Genomic DNA, 20,227 nt, shown 5'->3' with positions numbered 1-20,227 from the left:
CTGGGCTGGGATCATGGTATCAGCAGGGCAGAGGGATCATCAGCTAGTCACAAGAGTGCCCGGGGACATGATGTCTCTATTGGTCGAGCCTGTGTCTCAGGGTATGGTTGATTGATAAGCCAGTGTGGGGGCCGAGGTGCTGGTTATTTGGGCTTGTCCAAGCCACCGTTTCTTCACCAGCAAAATGGGGTACAAAGTTCTAAGCCACGACCTCCCCAAGGGCTGCATTAGTTCATCCCTGGCCTAGCACGTCACGGATGATGAAAAGGCGCGAGTCTTTCTGCTTCACTGTCCCCAGCTTGCGGCAGCTCCACTTGAGCCTGAAGCTGGCCCATGACGACCCAGCCCCCCCTCCCAAACTCTCCGAGCCACTGCTTTGGGAGTAGTTGACAATGATCTAAACTCATTCCCAAGATGCTCCCTGTCAGGTGTTCATTCTGAGGGACAGTAAATGCAGCCATGTGAATTTCATTGACTACCTCAGCCCTCGGGCTCAGATTCAGTGGGAACGCGGTGCCAGAGGACCAGCTTCCCGTGCTGTGCACCCTTGTTTTCCTTCCCCTGCAGTCTACATGAGCCACACAGCTGCTGTTCCGCCTTTATTAACAGTAGACAGTAACTCGAAACTACACCTACAGAGTCTTGGCACTGCCCAGAGATGGGGTCTTAGCACTTAAACAGCCTGACTTATGGAGGGCACTGGCACACAGCACCTGAGCAAGGCTGGCCAGGGGCTGGGCTGCAGCGTCCAGGGATGGGAATGCACGCACGGTGTGCTGGGTAAAGGAAGGCCTGAAAGATGGCCCTTGAACACAGTGCCTTACCCTGCCCCTCCAGACAGCTGACCCACTGGCTGGTTCTTCTGAACCCTAAATGTGGGGTCAGACATTAAGGTGGGAAAGAGCAGGGAGAGGGGGCCCCCAGCCTCCACCCCTTCCCTATAGAACCCTCACTTGTAAAAGGCAAGAAAAGGCAGCCAGGGCCAGTAATATTCCACACGGTACTGCTGCACAGGGTGAAGGATGTGGATGCGCAGGGCTGGAGGTTCATGTCTTCCTGTCACCAGTGCCCCACACCTGGCAGACAGGTTTCTGCCTTTTCCTCCTCAGCCCCTCAGGCCTTAGAGAGATCCTCTCCAAACTCGGTGTCTCCAGGAGTAGATGTGAGCCATGATTGAACGCTGAGAAAAAGATCTGGTCCAGCAGGAAAAAGGCCCAGTGCTTCCCAGAAGCAAAAGTGCTTGTTCATTCTCTGAATCGCAGGACTGCGGGAGCCTGCCGGGGTCTGCCTGAATCGCAGGGCTGCGGGAGCCTGCCGGGGTCTGCCTGAATCGCAGGGCTGCGGGAGCCTGCCAGAACTGCCTGAGCAGGCTGAAAATGTGATTCATGGTTACCAGGAAGTTAGGATTGCTGAGTGGTGGGGATCTGCCAAGAGTCTCATTCCAGGGACCTCACCCGGGGTCACAATAAATATAAATAAATTTACACATGGTCCCAGTGGTCAGTATGGTCCTGGAAACTCCAGGAGTAGTGGGCAGGAGCCCATGGAAGGGGTCAACCGTCTCACCTCCAAGGCAGGCCCAAGGCTGACCAGGCCCTTCTCCAGCCTTGGGCCGTGCTCTGAGGCACCAGAAGAGGTTCCTTTCCTGGGAGAACGTGTGTGATCAGAGCGTTCCCTCCTGAGTCTCTGTGACACACCACTATATCCCAAGGCCTGCCAGCACTCGGCTAAAGAGAGCCAGAATTCAACATGGCGAGGCAGGCCCTTTCTCAGAACCTCCAGCAGAAGGGGAAGTGGGGTGCTTGCCACTCCCCCACCTTCTGACTTGGGTGCCCCGAAAGTGTCCTGTGGTAGCATGGGGGGAGCAGGAAGAAATAACCATTGTCACTTCCTTGTCAACCAGCAACTGGGGATACTGTTGAGGCCGCAGTGCCTTTCTCCAGGCCGGAGGTTCACAGCAGAGCTATGGGTTTATTCCCTGGAGTGCCCAGGTACTGAGCAGAGGTGGCCACCGCCGGTGCCACGCTGTCTGGGGTGGAGTATGCAGCATAGAGACCGGTCACCTGTACATCGGGGAAGGACTGGTCGCCGCTGCCAGAGACAGGAGTCAGGCTTGGGGCCCCCAGGTCACAGCCAAGTGGGGAGTCTCCGAAGGCCCCCAGAGTCTCCAGGCTAAAGCTGTCTTCCTTCACCTCTTCCCAAAGGTTACCTTGCAAAGACAAAAAAAAAAAAAAAAAATCATTTGGGTAAACTGGCTTAGGGCCAAACAGCCCTGAGTTCAAATTCCCTTAGGGAAAGAGGCAAAGATGAGTGTGCGGTTTTGAGGCCTTGCTTTGTTACAAAGAGGGGAGAGGAAGCAGAGTTCCAACACTGGTCTTCCTCCTACTGCTGTGTGTCCCTGGGAAAGCCACTTTAGTCTCTGAACTGTGACATAAGGTAGAGATGACCCAAACGCCCACCTCTGAGGTGAGACCAGAGATCATGAGTGGAAAGGATTGGGTTCTTATTGGGCGGCATCACCAAGATCAAAGCCAGGAGGATAACGCCACTTCCCCTTCCAGTTTGACTCTCTCTGGTCCAGGGAGAGAGGAGCAGGGAGGTGGCACGTGCCATGCGACTGTGACAGATCTCCCGGCTGATTCTCCCTACTGGGGGACAGGACATGAGCCAGGCATGCCTGTTAGAGGTCAGGTGAGTTGGGTGCCTTCGCTGAAGCACACAGTACCCTGGTTGGTTCTTGGATGAGTCTGTCAACTACCAAAGGGGGCACTGTGCCATAGTGTAACCTTCCCCTGCCAACTTAGCATGCGTAACTCAGAAGCAATTACCGAAAAAAGTTTGAATAGTAAGCTCAAACTCTAGATCTGCAGTGAGTGGCCAGGGGTCTCAGGCTGCTGATAACTCGACTTCTCTTTGCTTCAGTGGCCTCATCAGAACAAGGACATGAGATGGCAGGGCCTTGGGACTATAGCAGATCATGCCTCAGAAGTCCTTGGCTGGTATACAGCAGGAGCTTAGTAAGTGTTTAATATGTGGGGTGCAGGCAGACTGCTGCTGGGCTCCCATCTCTGGCTCCAACCCCATCCCACCCCCATCTCTTGCATCTCACCCTGGAGAGCGAAGTCCATGATGCTGGGGTCCAGAGCGTCCACCTCCATGTTCATGTCGGTGCTGATGTTGAGGAAGTCTCCAGGAGGCCTACCCATGGCTGGCTGGGGGAGAGGCCCTGGGCTGGGCAGGGCATGAAGAGGGGGGGACTGGGCTGGTGCCGGCGAGTCTGGGGCCAGGTGTGCCTGTGCCTGGAGCTGGTGGTGGAAGGGGACTGACTGCAGGGACAGGGTCATCAGTGGCTTTGGTGGGAGTTGGGAGATGGTCAGGCAGCTGTGGGCCATGGCCACGGTGGTGGCGTGAGTCAGCATGGGGGCCTCGGGTTCCCCGGGTTTGCCAGGACGCCGGCAGCCTTCTGGCCGGTCTGAGATAAGCTTGTCCAACTCCTCTGCAGACAAGTAAGAAATGTCACTCAGAAGGCCCTGATGCCACCAGGCCCTAAGTCCCTGTGCCACCACCCTGTGAATTGAGCAACCGTCTTATGACTGTCTCCTCTTCTATGAGATGGCTATGGGGATGCAATGCCGTCTCAAGTCATTAAAGGCAGGAGTGAGAGTTGCCATGAGATCCTAACAGCCCCTCCCCTCCAGATAGGCCCTAACAGCACAGATCTGTGGCCCAGAGACTTGAACTGAACTCTCGCCAGCCCCTTGGGAGGGATGAAGGCCCCAGGAGACAGCCAGCTTATGGAGATCATCACTCTATGTACAGAAACAACACTGACAATCATTGCTGTGGGCTAAGAGCTGGATCCCTTTCTGTGGGAACAGACAGAAGCAAAGGGCAGACATCACCCTTTTCTAAACAATGTGTGTGCACCACAGAGCACACGCCAAGGTCAGAATACAGTCTTAGGCGTGGGGCTTTGCCTTCTGTCTTCCTTGAGACAGGCTATCCCGTGGCTGGCTCACCCTTCTCCACCACCCATCTTGCCAAAAGGAGCTCTAGGATTACTGATACGTGCTACCACACCTGCCTTTACCTGGATCCTGGGGATTCGAACTCGGGTCCTTGCATTGAAGTATGTGTTTTTCCCACTCAGTCATGGCCCCAGCCCCAGAAATCACTCCTGTTTGGCTGTTGCCTTTGTCTCCTTGGATGCAGCACAATGCTGATACTGGACCATAAGGGGCCTAAGATCTAGCCAGACCACTTGAGAGATGAGACTCTAGAAGGCCCAGGATCCCACAGCAAGCTGAGACCAAGGCCCAGGAGCCCTGGAATGAGTACTGGGCTGGGCCTCCTGCCCTTTCTGCCAAAGCCCTTCTCCCTCTTACTCAGTGGGGCACTGCTGCCCCGCCCCAGCCCTCTCACTCGGACCTGAAGTCACCACAGGCTAGATTGTCTGACCAGGGAGCCCCAGGGAGCCTCCCATCTCTCTCCCCAGACAGGGCTCACAGACACATGGTGCCACGCCCAACTTTTATATAAGATATTCTCTTCCTCCCTCCATCCCTCCCTCTCTTCCTCTCTTCCCTTTCCTCTCTCTCTCTCTCTCTCTCTCTCTCTCTCTCTCTCTCTCTCTCTCTCTCTCTCTCTCTCTCCCTCTCTCTCTCCCACATGTGTATGGGTCCCAGCAGAGGCCAGAAAAAAAAAATGCCAGTATCCTTTATCTGGAGCTACAGACCGTTGTGAACGGCCTGGTGTGGGTGCTAAGAACCCAACTTTCATCCTTTGTAAAACCGAGAACTGCTCTTAGCCACCGGCCGTTCTCCAGCCCTCTGATTATTTCAAACATTCATTCCGATGCCATCCTAGAACTGTGGAGTGAGAAACTAGGGATGGCAGATTCAACAGATTTCACGGTTCTCAGCTTTTGGATGGAGCAGGGAGTCCTGGGAGGCTGTGAGTGGTGGGCGGGGCTCACCCATGTTAGCCCATGCTACCCTAGGAGGCTGGGGAGGTGGGCGGGGCTCACCCAGATTGGCCATGTTACCCTGGGAGGCTGGGGCTCACCCAGATTGGCCATGTTACCCTGGGAGGCTGGGGCTCACCTGTGTTGGCCATGTTACCCTGGGAGCCTGGGGCTCACCTGTGTTGGCCATGTTACCCTGGGAGGCTGTGAGCGGTGGGCGGGGCTCACCCGGGTTAGCCCATGCTACCCTAGGAGGCTGGGGAGATGGGCGGGGCTCACTCGGGTTGGCCATGCTACCCTGGGAGGCTGGGGAGGTGGGCGGGGCTCACCCGGGTTGGCCATGCTGCGGTGGATGGCTGCAAGGTCCTTCCTCTTCCACTTGTGCATCTCCTCCTCCATCTTGTCGATGCGCGCCAGGTTCAGGGCCCACAGGCAGCCCTTGCGTGACGAGCCACTGGATTTGGTTTCCACCTTCTCGAAGCATTTGTTCAGTGACAGGTTGTGCCTTACTGAATTCTTCCAGCCATCAGGTGCCGTCTGTGGGGACACATGGGTACGCGGTAGGCCTGAGGAGTCCCTCCTATCAGGCATGACAGAGCTGTAGGGCTCAGAGTGTGGTTGAGTTCAGTGCAGAGGCCCAGAGGGGGAGACAGGCGGCTCCAGCCCTACCCAACCCTGGTCAGAGCCCTCACCTTGAAGTAGGGGAAGTGCTCCTTCATGAAGCTGTAGATCTCGCTCACTGGCAGGCTGCCCGTCTTGCTGCTCTTCAAGGCCATGGCAATCAGACAGCTGGGACCAGAGACGGGGCCACAAACAGGCCTCAGGTGACAGCCTAGGGTCCCTCTGCTGGTGCCAACCCCTCGCACTCCTGGGTCTGCACCCGTTCCTTCCTGACCCTTCTCCCAACTCAGTCACTGCAGTGAGCTGAGAAATTACTCTTGCCTTTTGACCTCACTCCCATAGACGTCACCCAAGATGCTTCCTCCCCCACCCCACCTCCGAAGCCCAAGATACACACGCCCATTTCTGTGAATGACTTTTTTGAAACAGGCTCGGAGAGGTCAAGCCATACAGCGGGTGAGGATGGAGAACCAGAGATTCTGATGCGGGGTCAGCTGGCCACATGGCAGGCCCTCCCAAGAGTGGGGTCCCGCCTGGGAGTTCCCTTGGGAGTCAGGTCACCTTTCCTATCTGCCTAAGATGCCCCAATGGCAGCCGCTGTGCCCTCCCTCTAGGTAGTCAGACCTCACCTGTAGGAGTAGATGGGTTTGGGGTAGTGTTTGGGGTGAGGCTCCTGAGATGAATGTACTGCCATGTGGGCTTGTGGGTAGGAAGATCGCGCCGCGAATGGAGAGCCGAAGAGGCCTGCAGGCCGGCACTTCACCGTAAGGGGCGGGGCCAAGCAGCAGAGAGAAAACATGGGGAGACAATACAGAGTGGAGTCACCAACCCCAGCCCAGTTTCTAACATTAGGGTTTAAACACAGAAGATGCCCCTTTGTCCCCAGCAAGGCATGAATGGCGCAACAGCCTAGGCATGGAGGGAGCCTTATCCGTGGAAGCCCAAGGTGTAAGCGGAGGTTCAGAGAGTGAGTCTTGTCTCTGAGCCTGTGGTACCTGCTGGGACCCCAGGGGCAGAGGGAACTGGAGTTGGGTGGCAGGAGAATACAGGTGTGGCACTTCCTGTAGGCCCGACGACGGCCGGCCTCCTATGGGGAACTGGTTCATCTGCTCAGCCTGGAGAGGACACAGAAGATCAGGGAGCGACAGTCACCCCTCTCTTTCCCAGCCATGTGGTGATACTTACGCTAGCTCTGTGGCCGCCTATGGGGCCCAAACCCAGCATCCCTCTGGGGGCCATGGCAGCTTGGCCGCGGAGCTGGGGACGTGGGGTTGCACCCACATTCAGGTCTGCTGCCCCAGCCAAGGCACCTGTAGGAGGAAGGTACAGAGAAACTGGAAATGGTGGCCACAGTGGGGGATAGGGGCCACCCTCCACCCCATTACCGGGCACACAGCAAGTGCTTCCAAATCACTTTTCTGGAATGTGGTGGTTAGTAGTGGGGTTCCTATACCCTGTGTAATCTGGCCAGCCTCAATGTCCCCATTTCTACTGACCCCGTATCTGTTTACCAAGTTGTATGGTTAAGTGAGATGCTGCCTACCAAGCGCTTAGCACGTGATTAGGCACATGATAAAATCCTGATTAACATAAGCCAATAGTGACAATGATGATAGACTGACTACATTGGTTCCTGTCCTTTGTGAGCTAAAACACCAAGTTATTGTTCATCTCCTCAAAAGCTTCATGCTCCTTGAGAACTCTAGATTTAGATATAAATACTTTTGTCTCCCTCTTCTTCCCTGAAGCCCTGCTAGTCTGTCAAAGATTAGGCCAAGAATAACAGATGTGCATCTGCTTCCAGTGCTGGGCCTGTGGCAGACATTACTAATCCATCACAGATTCTCATTGCACTGGCTCTAATCAAGTAAAAGTGACCTGTAAGAGGCTGCTAGGTTCTGGCTTATTTTACCATGTACCAAACCCCAACAGCTTTAAGATGTCTCCTTACAGGACCATTGGCTCCTGAAGAATAGTTTTGTTCACGTTCCCTGAAGATGAGGAAACTGATCGGAGGGGCAGGCACATCCCAGTGTTGCATAGCTGTCTTCTGGAGTTCTATATTAGAGCTAGAAAACTGACTAGCAGGCTGAACCTGGCCCATAGCCTGATTTGTCTATAAAGTTTTATTAGCACACACCCATTTGTTTACATATAGTCTGTGGCTGGGGCGACATTTAGTGCTGTCGACATCAGTACTGAATAGCTTTGACTTATACGTTAGGAATTAAAAAGTCTAAAGTAATCTATTTCCAGCAAAGGTACAGCAGAGCATGCCTATAATTCCAGCACTCGGGAATTTGAGGAGGAGGATCTGGAGTTCATAGCCAGCCTGGGGTATTAGGGAGACCTTGTCTCAAAAGTAAATATTTCCTGGTCCTTATGGGAAGACATAACATTAGCTGCATACATTGTTCAAGAAAAATGTGCTTGAGGAGCTGTCCTGCCGGACACTGATGGCCACCTCTGCCCTTCCTCATGAGGAGCCGTCCTCCCGGACACTGATGGCCACCTCTGCCATGTTCTCATGAGGAGCTGGCCTGCCGGACACTGATTGCCACTTCTGCCCTGTTCTTAGGAGACAGTGGCTTCTCTGACACCGTTCTCATCAATGCTGTCTTCTATCCACTTCCTTTGATTACAACTTCCTGTCATTTTCGGAGCCCCACTAGGTGCCAAGATTCTCTCAGAATCTTCTACAACAGAAGACAGTAGACTCGTTTTCTAAAGGTCAGACAGCAAAGGCCTTGCCAGCCACCTGGCCTGTCGTCTTCATTTTCTTACAACCTTCAGAAAATCTAACCCCCACTTTAACACCTGCCAGGACAGGCGTTGGCTTGCGCTTGGCCCACCCCGAGTTTGCTGGCAGTGTGAAGGGTCTGAGATGTCCCATGTGTCTTCTTCTCTGGGGTTTGGCATATCACTAAGGACGTGTGGACCTGCTCCCATGTTACAGATATAAGCAGAGAGATCAGAGCGCCAGGGGCCTCTAGCCCTCAGCGGGCTGGTGGCCAGGGCCACCTACCCTGTTTGAGCCTACCTGGGTGTGGATGTGGCGCACCAGGGCTGCCCAGGTCTACCCGTCCGCTTGCCATCTGCTGCAGTCGAGGTACGTCCACGGCTGTGAGCCAGGACAGCGACTGAAGGTCCCCAGGGAGGCCATCATCACTCATGGGAGGCAGGAGCCTGTTCCAAAAACCAAAACCTCAAATCCAGAACTTACTGAGCACCTCCATGATGCCACAGTGGAAAACTCTACAACCTGGCTCATTTGAGGGGTCACCGTCCAAATGTGGGTACAATGAAAACAGTGAATATAAATTCCCTCATGCCGGCCATGTGAGACACACAGACACCTGGGAATTCCATCTTCAGTCTCTGGCCCCTCTGCAAAGATGGCTCACTCACTGTGTATACCTCAACACTCCCCAAACCGCCAAATTGAAATTTAAACACTTCTGGTTCCAAACGCTTGCATAAGGTATATGCATACTGTGTCCCCTTTTCCATATGGAAAACCGAGGTTCAGTACAACGCATCACTTGGTCAAGGCCACTCAGCATGGCACAGCCTGCAGCCAGGGCTCTTTCCTAAGCAGGCTGACAAATACATCCATGAGGTGCAGATATTCTCTGCGAAAGACGCTGTGCTGGGTAGGAATCCAACAAGGGGAGGACTCTGGGATCCCTGAAGTCCCAGGTGCCGTGTGGCCAACAGTTTTGTGGTGGTACCTTGAGTACTCTGTCCTGGGATGCCCACATCTCATCAGTGCCAAGAGCTGTCTGCTCTATCGCCAAGAGACTACAGCCTCCAGCCCACACTCGAGTTCAGACCAGAGTGAGACAGGGGCTCGGGAAGAGCGGAGTGAGAGGGGACTTGTGTCCTGGAACCACAGCCTCTAAGTTCCTCCTGCACCTGTGGGGGTCCCTACCGGCCTCTCCCTCTCTTCCCATCTCTGCTCTCTTGTGTTTTAGAGCCACGGTTAGTGTTGCCATAGCTGCCACTGCTCAGTTGTCTTAGGCCTGGGCCATCAGCCCACGAAGCCACTATCAGGTGACTATCGGCTACCTCGGCCATTGGCTGCCTCATATAAAAATAGGGCCTAGAAATCATTTGAAAAGTAGCTGGTCCATGTCAGCGGCAACAGTTGGCCCGGCTGCCGTCCCCTGGTGGCCCATTGTGCCACAAACGACTGTTGCCCTGCGGCACGTGGCCCCCATTGTTCTGGGTCTCAGTGCTATTGTTTCTGTGGTTTCTGCCTGCCACCACTTCGGCCTGTTCATAATTCATCTATCTGACTGGCAGTCCCGGCCCTGGCCTGGGCCATGCCATCTGTCCCCTAGGCCCTCAGAGACTATGGCGTGAAGGGGAGGGGTTGACCCCACTCTTGTCCTCACCCCACAGCCAGCCAGCTTCCCCGGAAGGCTGTGGGAGCCCCATTCCTTCCCGATTGCCTGTGCTGCTCTGTTTAGGACAGGGGGATGGAGAGGTGCCCTGTTGTCTGCTCTCACAAGGTGGGAAACCCTGCCAGAATCCAGGAACCTGCCAGGAACGAATCCAGGAAGCGGTGTGCACAGTGGCAGAGGCTCAAGCTCAGGATTCTAATCCTGGTTTCCTTTAAATCACTCTCTTTAACCTCTCTGAGTCTTGGCTTTTTAATCCGTAAATCACAGACAACCGTCCCCTGTCAAGCCTGTCTGACACTGGTTCCCAACAGGAGCCTGGTTTCTCTAGGGGCCATTAACACCAACATCAGCATCACAATTAAGAATAGCCCTGCTCAGAGCCAGCAAACACACAACCCGACCAATGCCACTAACCTCTTCCACTTACTGAGACGCCCTTAAAGGTGGACCCCGTGCTGTCCCCATTTTACATATGGAGAAACTGAGTCCCTGGGCTGTCTGTCCTTGGGTCCTGAGCTGTCTCCCACGGAGCAAAGACTGACAGAGACAATCCTCATAGGTGCCTCACCGCAGCAGAACAGGTGATGGGCAGGGTTGGTGCTGTCCCAGAGGTGGTCCCAAGTTCCCTGTATTCTTTTGTCCACAGTGTGCCCAGCTGCCACCCAAATAGCCTGGACTCTGCTTTTCTGCCTTTGCTGTTCTCTGAAGGCCTGGCTCTTGCTTTTCCTCAGTTCTGGAGACTATCCTACCATCCTAACTGCCTTCTGGGTATTTCACCTGAATGTCACACACAGGCCCCTCACTGAGCTCTAAAACGGTCCAGGAAGGGACAGCCACACCGTGGTCACAGTCTCAGCCAGGCCTGGGCAGGATCATTAGGGCTCCGGGCTCCTCTTGGATGCCTCTTCCTCTTTCTGCAGTCACCCCATCCATGCCTCAGCTCTGTTGCCATCTGCCCTGGGTGTTCCCCACTGGTCCTCAGCTGTCTACCCCAGCCCTCCTGGAGCTCACTAAGGACCAGGACCCTGTGTGCAGTCAATGCAGGCTTTATGTACCCACAGGCTGAGCCCAGGTCACTGACCCCAAGAGTCACAAGAGTGACAATAGAATGTGGCTCTGCTAGAGGTGCCCTCTGCCCCCATGAATTCCTTGTCTCTGAGTACCAGGAGGGCCACAGATAGAAGAACACCTTACTGTACAAACGGGGAAACTGAGGCTAGCACAGTAAAAGTCTCTTTGCATGCAACTGAGGCGACAAGGACTTAAGTCTGGTTTCTGCTGTGCTTTTCATCTTCACCAAATGAGACAGTATGCAGCCACTTTTCGGCACAAGCTGGCCTTGTTCTCCATTCTTGGGGGTCTGCTATTCATTTTAGGGGCCTGGGACACCCCTGTTGCCTCAGGCATGTAAAAGGCCATCTGTTCCCTCCTTCCCCCAACCCCCAGCCAGAATGTCTAAGTGTGTCAGCGCTGGTCGGTCGGCCTGGCCAACCCTGCCGCAGTCCCTTGAAGGGGAGCACTGTGGCAGGAGTCTGCTAGTTCCAAGCCCTGTCCCCTCCTCTCTTCAGCACACAGGGACCAGGAACTGATTGATGCACGGGAGCACAAAGGAATGGACTGTCCTCAGTGTCCAGTGGAGGAACGCGTCGGGAGACCCCTCTTCACATGCACGGAGTCCCCAAACTTCTTCCTCACCAACTCCATCTCCCCATCCAGAAGGCACCCATGCCCAGCCTCGCTTCCTCCTGGTGCTTCATAGAGTGTAAACATGGGTTCAGGACTCCTGGCTTTGGGAACTACCTCTGGCTTCCTGCCACCAGCCCTCAGGAGAACACTTATTCCTTAACCGTGGTTTTCTGAACTGTAAAGGGGTGTGGATGAGAACTTTGACACCTCAGACCCACAGAGCTAGTTTGGAAGGATGGCGGAGAGGCGGTTTGGGATCTCTCCTGAGAGTGCATTCAGACTGAGAGCAAGCAGCTATGACCTCGCTCCATGTAACTTTTCCCTCTGCCGGACAAAGATGGCAGTGAAAACCTGGCCTGGCCGTGGGGCCTTGCAAGTCTGATTCTCAGTGAGGAAAAACCCTGGGGTCACCTTGTCCCTGATGCCCACACGCCTCCCAGCTCCAGGGGCGCAGAGAAGAAAACACCCAAGACCAGCTCTTCCCACCGGTGCGCCTCCCCCACTCTCCTCTTTAGAGTCTGTCACTGTGATTGACAGGCTCTGGATGAAGTCCTGGCCTCACCCTTCTTGTTGGGTGAAGTCATGTGCTTCTGAACTTTCTAAGCCTTAGTTTGCACATCTGAATAATGGGGATGACCGCCTTGGAGGCTAAGGGTCCTTTCTCATCCTCCCAGCCCTCTGGTGGGGCAGCCAGGGTCTCTGCATCCCACGGACACATCTTGTTCCCACATGCTCACCATCCCCCACCTGACTACTGTGTCCCTGCTGCACAGCAGCAGGATGTCCGGGGTTGGGACTCGGGCACCTGCAGTTAATGCTCACCCCATGTTTCCTCTTACACACAGGTGACTCCCAAACACCTTGTCCTGGGGAGCTGAGTCACCCTCTGGCTGACTGGGTGACCTCATTCTTACCCAGGAGTAGTGTGTGATGGGCGCCGAGGGACACTATGGGTCCCTGGGTGGGGTGGATGTCACTGTCGCCTCCAACGACTGCTGTGTTTTCTTTGGGGCCCTGCCTTTTGCTCACTCATAGGGTGTGCCTCTCCTTGCTGTCTCCGTGTGACCTGACCTCCCTGTCAGCACCCATGTCTCTGAACCCCAATGAGTTAGTCCCATAGTTGTCTACAAACCTCTGTTCTCTTGAGCCTTGCTGGGTCCCCAGCTGAGGCAGGCACCACACAGGTTTCTGGGGACCCTGAGGGTCTAGAGGACTGGGAAGGCTAAGACAGGAGCTGAACTTCCTACTGGGTGCAAGTAGCCCCAGAAGCCCCCACTACTGCAGCAAGAGACTTTGTCTTCTCTATAGGAAGAGTCACAGAGCCCAGGAGAGGTCTCTGCACACAGTAGACACTCAACGTAAATGCACCCCTCTTTCCAGACATTCAGCTCCTACTCTCTTAGAGCCAAGCAGGGTGACAGACCCAGGTATCCCCATGGCAACAGTTCATCTTGATCTTACAGCCTGGCCCCCACCCTCCTGGGCATGGCTGGTGAGAAACTGTTACACAAACTGTTCTTGTCTCCAGGATTAAGCTTCTGAGGACTGTGTTTACCCAGCTTACATATCCTTTGTAATAGCTTTCAGACGGTTTACAGAAAAAAAAAATTAAATGCTATTTAGCATGCTCAGAAATTCCCTGAAAGACAGGAGTGGGCAGACTGTGGTATCATGTGATCTGAGGAGAGAGGCGGGTGTTGTGCCCCTCTAGAACAATAGCTGACTTGAGACATGTGCATGTGTGTGTATACATGCACATGTATATGCATTTTGGAGGGTAGCATGACTGGGTCCCAGCAAGGCTACTTTTCTCCCTTGTCTATACAGTAGCTGGGCTGCATGTAAAGATGATGAGATGCTAGTGCCCCTGCAAGTCTACCCAGAGGTTACGGCTGGTGGGTGGTTCAGTGCTCCACCCGCACACACACTGAACACACAGGGGACACACAGCGCACACACAGGGGACACACAGCGCATACACAGGGCATACACAGCACACACACAAAGCATGCACAGCGCACACACAGGGGACACACAGTGCACACAGAGGGCATACACAGGGGACACACAGTGCACACAGCGCACACAGGGGACACACAGGGGACACAGAGTGCACACAACACACAGGGGACACACAGCACACACACAGGGCATACACAGCGCACACACAGGGGACACAGCACACACACAGAGCATACACAATGTACACACAGCACACACAGCACACACACAGGGCACGCACAGGGGACACACAATGTACACACACAGAGCATACACAGCACACACACGGGGGACACACAACACATACACAGCACACACAGGGCATGCACAGCGCACACACAGGGGACACACAGCACACACAGGGCACACACATCACACACAGGGGACACATAGCACACACACAGGGCACACACATCACACACACAGGGCATGCACAGCACACACACAGGGGACACACAGCACACACAGCACACACACAGGGGACACACAGCGCACACACACAGGACACACACAGCACACACACAGGGCATACACAGTGCACACACACAGTGTACACACAGGGGACACACAGTGCACACACACAGGGCATACACAGCGCACACACAGGGGACACACAGCACACTCACACAGCGCACACACTGGGCATACACAGCACACACACAGGGAACACACAGCACACACACAGCGCACAAACAGGGGACATATCACACACACAGCGCACACACAGGGCATGCACAGCGCGCACACGGGACACACAGCGCACACACAGGGGACACACAGGGCATGCAAAGCACACACACAGGGCATGCACAGCGCACACACAGGGGACACACAGCACACACAGGGCACACACAGCACACACACAGGGCATACACAGTGCACACACACAGCGTACACACAGGGGACACACAGCGCACACACAGGGCATACACAGCGCACACACAGGGGACACATAGCACACACAGCGCACACACAGGGGACACGCAGTGCACATGCAGGGCATACAAAGCACACACATAGGGCACACACAGGACACACACAGCACACACACAGGGGACACAGCACACACACAGGGGACACACAGGGCATACACAGCGCACACACAGGGGACACACAGCGCACACACAGGGCATACAGAACACACACAGGGGACACACAGCGCACACACAGCACACGCACAGCGCACACACAGGGGACACACAACGCACACACAGCGCACAAGGGGCTCTTGAACAGTGGCTCATCACTATGCTGTATTTGTCTGCTCACCCATCCATCCAGTCAACTCTGAACTAGCCATCCTCTCTCCACTGAAGAAAACCACGGTGTGTGCGTGTGTGTGTGTGTGTGTGTGTGTGTGTGTGTAGGGGCACTTCCCTTCCTAGATCACTTCCTTTTTTAGGGCAGACCCTGACATTTTGGGAAATCAATGATCAGGGTAAGGACTCTCCTTGGGGTACCACGAGTGGGTGTGAGCCTAGAATACACCAATACATCTTCCTTGTTCATCTCCGACTTTGTGGAGGGAAAGTCTGGGTTCTCTGAGCTAAGTTCCAAAAGTGAGGCAACTGCTCAGGATTTTTTCCCTTCTTCCTCTCCCCAAATATAAGCCTGTGGGCAAGGGCTGCCACCCGTTTTCTTGTCTGTAGTTGGTGGTGGAACCAGGATCATCCCTGCAAGGATAACGTGAGGAGTGTATTTGCTGGGACTGAGAAAGCACCTAGCACCTAGTACCCAGGAGGTACTTAAGAATTCAGCACTCTGGGAGTGGACACCCCCACCCCCACCCCCAGCTAGTGATGCTCAAGGCTGCTCAGAGACAGCTGCACTCTGGCTGCTCTGGTGTCAGCTACTAGGAATAGGAACTAGAGACTGCTGGCTTCCAGGCCTCCGCCACAGACCCCTGACAGCTGGCCCAGAAGTGGGCCTTTGGCTGCAGCCAGCAACGCCCTCCACCCTCGCCCTCCGCCCTCCGGGAATGTGGCCATTGATAGTTAACTAACGGCTAAACTAGCCCCAGGGGGATGAAGAACCAGGCAGTTGCTTGTGGCCTGCACAGGGCCCCAGAGGTGAGTGGATTCACAGCCTTGAGATCCAATCCTCAGAGCAGTCCCTGGAGATGTAGGAGTGCAAATGAGAAGCCCACAGACTTCTCCTGCGCTGTTATTCAGAAAGAAAAATGGGAGCTGTTGGAAGCAGACACCCTGTGCAGAGTAACACAAATCCCATGCCAGGAGGAAGTCCTATTCCAGGCTGGCTCACCGCCCCCTTGCCAGCCTGCAACATGCACCCACACACACCCAGAAGCCTGCTGATTGGTTCTCAGAGGTTCTATTTAACAAAGAGGATCAGAGAGGGTAGTGATAAAGTGTCTGGAAGGGGGGGGAGGTCACACAGCAGTGAGGTAATGTATTCTTTACCAGGGAGTGTGGGACTAGGGAAACAAATGATCGTGGGGTATGTGGCAACTTCAGGCTTGAGTCCCCACTAGGCCTGCCACTTTCACGTCATCTTGCTAAAGCATTTACCCTGCCTAATCCCTGGATTCATTCCCTTACTAGGCTGGCATAGGAATGCTACCCTCACAGGATGATTTGGGGACAGCTGGTCACCACGTATGCTGTGGATCTGCTGCAGAAGAGGTGATGGCCCGAGGCAGAGGCCTCCACAGTTGCAGTGAAGGTTGAGTGTTCTGCTGTCTGGATGTCTTAGCGTCCAATGCAAGGGTGTGCGTGTCTGCAGGTGGGAAGGGTGTGTGTGTCTGCAGGTGGGAAGGGTGTGTGTGTCTGCAGGTGGGAGGGGTGTGCGTGGCTACAGGTGGGAAGGGTGTGAGTGGCTGCAGGTGGGAAGGGTGTGCGTGGCTGCAGGTGGGAAGGGTGTGCAAGGCTACAGGTGGGAGGGTGTGCGTGGCTGCAGGTGGGAAGGGTGTGCGTGGCTGCAGGTGGGAGGGTGTGCGTGGCTGCAGGTGGGAAGGGTGTGCGTGGCTGCAGGTGGGAAGGCTGCGCTAGGCTGGGCCCAGGAACCTCTGGATTCAGAGCTGACAGAACCTCACCTGCTTCTAGTCCCTGCTGCCAGCTGGTCAGTGAGCAGGCCACACCTGCCAGCCCCTCCGTGGGAGCTCTCTGTCTTCTCCTGGCTTTAGAACAGGCCAGTGCACAGGGCTGTAGGCAGTTTTTGGGTTGCACTGGCCTGGACGTGTAGCCCGAGCCTCAGGGGAGCCTCTGTTAGGTGACACGTGTTGTGTCCCAATTCAGAGATTCCATCTCCACACTCCCCACAGGCCCTCTGTGGTTCTGACGCCCACACAGTCCAGTGTGGCCATGTCGGAAGCAGCAGTAACAACTAGTTAAACAGCCCAGCTCTGCAAGCTTTGTCGTTAATCCTTGTGGCAACCTAATTTTAATTTTTTTATTATTTGGAGGAACACTCATATCAGAGCATGTGCGTGGGGATCGGAGGACCATTCTGTGGAGTCAGCTCTCTCTTCCCGCCTTTTCCGTGGCTTCCGTGGAACTTGGTTCACTAGCTTGTTCCACGAGCACCTTTATCTACTGAGCCTTCTTACTGACACCCAGTCCTGCTCACTTTAAAGGCAAGGATCTAAGACATGGGCTTCAGCAGCAGCAGGCCCAGGGACTGGCATGTGCCTCACTAACAGTCTCTGTCCTACCCCCTTTCCTGACCCTTCTGGGACTCTATGCAGCGGGAATCAGAGTCCATGCCTTTGAGCTCTTCAATTCAGCCCTGGGGAGAACTAGGCTCACAGGTTTTCCCCCTTGGAGGGCAGTGGTGGGCCTGTCCGAGTATGTGCCAGGCCTGCCGGGTGTCTGTTAACTTTATATTGTATTAAGCCAATGAGGGCCCAAAGGTGATGTGACCCAAAAACATCATACCACTGGCAAGTGGCCAAGCCAGAGATGACTGGTCGGTTGCTATAGCAACCCCGTGCTGTGGGTGCCATTTATTGTCATTTTACAGAAGAAGAAACTGAGGTTTAGAAAGTGCCAGAGAAGCTGGATTTACCCAAGCCAGAGATGCTCACACATCCCCCACCCATGATTACTTACCTCTAATAGCAAGTAGGAAGCCAGTGACATAGGCTGTGTGATGCTGGCCTCACTTTCCTCACCTGAGTGGAGGGCTCAGCAGAGGCTGGGAATGGTGCGTACAGGAACTGCCTTTGCACCTGGACCAGGTGCTACACACACACACACACACACACACACACACGCATACACACATACACCACAAAGATAAATGCACCCGTTTGAATCTTTGGCCTCTTTTGTGTCCAGAAGTAGCCTTCTAATTGGAGGCTGCTTGCTGCCTCAACAGGCCTGCTGGTGCCACAGTGACCCCAGGGCCACACAGCCCCTGGGTAAACAGGGTTGATCTGAGGTGACAGCCCGTACTCCCAGGACAGCCCTCATCCTGGCCCCACTCCTCCACCAAGGCACCCTGGGAACCAGGTCAGGCTACTCCATCTCAGGGAAGAGAGGCTCACAGAGGACCTTGGCCATTCCTTCCCCTCCCTCCCTCCCTCCCTCCCTCCCTCCCTCCCTCCCTCCCTCCCTCCCTCCCTCCCTCCCTCCCAACGGCTGTGCACACTTACTGAGCTCCTCTCTGGGCCTCAGTTCTCTCATCGGTAAAGGAGGTTTTGTTTTGTTTTGGTTTTTGACTGAACCTCCGATGCCTTTCCCACAAAGGGACAAGGCCCATTAGGCTCCCCCACCCTCACCTGAACTTTGGTTCTGTTTTGAAAACCTTACTCGGGCTTCACATCCCATCTAGTTGATCCAGAGCTCAAAAGAGATCCTGTGCTCATCTAACTCAACAGCGCCGTTTCTTTACAGGAGGAGAAAACAGAGGGGGCACTGGGCTTGCTAAAGGTCACACAGGCTGGTTAAGAACTCATGAGTTCTGACCTACAACCTCCTAACACCCACGGAGGGTGGAAGCCAGTTTTCCCAGGACACTTTTGAGGGTACATTTCCTAGACGCCCTGCTGGGGTCACTGGGTGGGAAGCTGCTGCTGTCACCAGGCTGCCCACGGTCTAGCCCAGGCGAGACTTCCCCTTAGAGGGGACCCACAACTGCAGAGAGGCTCTCTGAAGTGAATGAAGACTTCCTAGCATCCAGGCAGCAGGCGCCTCAGCAACCACACAGATGCCGCAGCTCACCTGTATTCCTGCGGAGAGCGGTGGTGACTGAGCCCGGAGCTTCTGATCATTCCTGACGTTTTGGGAGGAATGTCACTCTCTATCATCTCCTTAGAGGGGGAAAACACACACACACACAACACACAAAGTTCCCATTAGCGCTGATGTAGGCAGGCTGAGACCCCAGTTCCCCAGAGTCAGAAGCAACTCACAAATCCCAGGAAAATCTTATAGGAGTTTAAAAACCAAGTGAGGAGAATGGGTGAAATTCCAACTTCTTTCACATTCGAGGGGGAGGGAGAGTCCCTAAATGGAAACGTCAAGCTTTGGAAAGCCCTGGCAAAATCGAAACCCAAACTCCGTTTGCTTCTGAACCCCATCTCCACCGCTATTGAGCTATGATCAGCTTAAAATGCACGCTCATCAGCAAAGTGGGACTTGATGGGTCCGGAGAACCATCCGTGGGGCTCCAGTCTTGGAGGAGACTCCAGACACGCGTGCTGGGAAACCAGTCCACTCACCACACCATGCACCACGTTATCCACCCGGCCACCCACAAACACTGCATTCAGTAAGATTCCCGGGGTACCCCTTAGTCCTCCAAGCCAGGCCTGAACGAAGCAGGCGTGGGAAGCTTCCAGTCCTGCTGGGGCCCCCATGGATCAGACGGGGCGCGCAGCACGGGCTGCACCGTGGTACCTGGAGCGGGTCCTGGGCGTGCTGGGGGCGGCGCTGCGACAGGGTGGGGGACTCCCTTGCTTTCGCCCCTGGCTGTCCGCAATTTGGCTGCCGTCGCAGCTCTAACCGTTTTTAAATTTCCCTCTCTGGAGCTGTCCAACTCTGAGCATGCGCGGTAGCGTGCCGGGGGTGGGGTGGGGTTGGGGGGTCAGTTACAGGGCAGGGTCAAGGGGATCTCAGCTGGCGAGTCCCAGCAGCTTAGCCTCGTGCGCCCCGGGGCTCCCGGGCCTCCTGGGGTGGGGCGGTTACGGCAGGGGTGGGGGCGGGGGCGGGACACACACACACACACACACACACACACACACACACACACACACACCCCTCTTTAACTTTGCGAGCATGCGTGCGGGATGATGGGCAGGGCTGAGATGCAGATGCTGCGAACAGGGGACCTGGCGGGCGGAGGAGGAGAGAGAGGCGCGCACTGAACTTGTTCCCCCCCCACACACACACTCTCGGGAATGTTCTGGGGCCACCTATGGCTCGGAGAAAGTTGAGCCCATGCCAAGCAGGGAACCGCTACAGAGCCCAGGCCGTTGGGGACAGTGGCCCGCCGGGGCTCCCGCGTTGCTCTGGGCTCCACCCCACTCCCGTCGCGGGAAAGGTGGCGCCAGCGGCAGTGCAGACGGTCTCCGGACAGGGCTCCCGCAGCT

General features: G+C 55.1%; 1 protein-coding gene across 2 annotated transcripts; it reads right to left on the bottom strand.

Moving 5' to 3' along the window:
* Positions 1 to 1,952: 1,952 nt before the first annotated feature.
* Foxn4 (forkhead box N4) lies at positions 1,953 to 19,684 on the bottom strand. Of its 2 annotated transcripts, XM_057765960.1 has the most exons (10): positions 19,536 to 19,684; positions 18,858 to 18,946; positions 8,625 to 8,770; positions 6,770 to 6,894; positions 6,580 to 6,699; positions 6,214 to 6,341; positions 5,656 to 5,752; positions 5,293 to 5,500; positions 3,110 to 3,496; positions 1,953 to 2,209 (listed from the first exon to the last, which is right to left on the bottom strand). In XM_057765960.1, exons 2-10 carry the CDS (start codon positions 18,941 to 18,943, stop codon positions 1,953 to 1,955), a joined length of 1,554 nt encoding a protein of 517 aa, XP_057621943.1. In that variant the 5' UTR covers positions 18,944 to 18,946; positions 19,536 to 19,684. The 2 variants fall into 2 exon arrangements, with proteins under 2 accessions (XP_057621943.1, XP_057621944.1); XM_057765961.1 differs by lacking the exon at positions 19,536 to 19,684 and having other exon boundaries at positions 6,580 to 6,690; positions 18,858 to 18,943.
* Between the last annotated feature and the right edge of the window lie 543 nt (positions 19,685 to 20,227).

This window comes from Chionomys nivalis, chromosome 3 (assembly GCF_950005125.1).
Source record: "Chionomys nivalis chromosome 3, mChiNiv1.1, whole genome shotgun sequence".
Classification (NCBI taxonomy): Eukaryota; Metazoa; Chordata; class Mammalia; order Rodentia; family Cricetidae; genus Chionomys; species Chionomys nivalis.
This window is presented reverse-complemented; position numbering and strand designations above follow the sequence as displayed.

Bases quoted from the DNA above. Each gene is read 5' to 3' on its own strand.
- Foxn4 (XM_057765960.1), bottom strand. From the start codon at position 18,943: ATGATAGAGAGTGACATTCCTCCCAAAACGTCAGGAATGATCAGAAGC. The intron at 6,895-8,624 runs GTAGGCTCAAAC...TTCCTCCTACAG, and splicing joins TGCGCCACATCCACACCCAG to GTGCCTTGGCTGGGGCAGCA. The intron at 6,700-6,769 runs GTAAGTATCACC...TGTCCTCTCCAG, and splicing joins TAGGCGGCCACAGAGCTAGC to GCTGAGCAGATGAACCAGTT.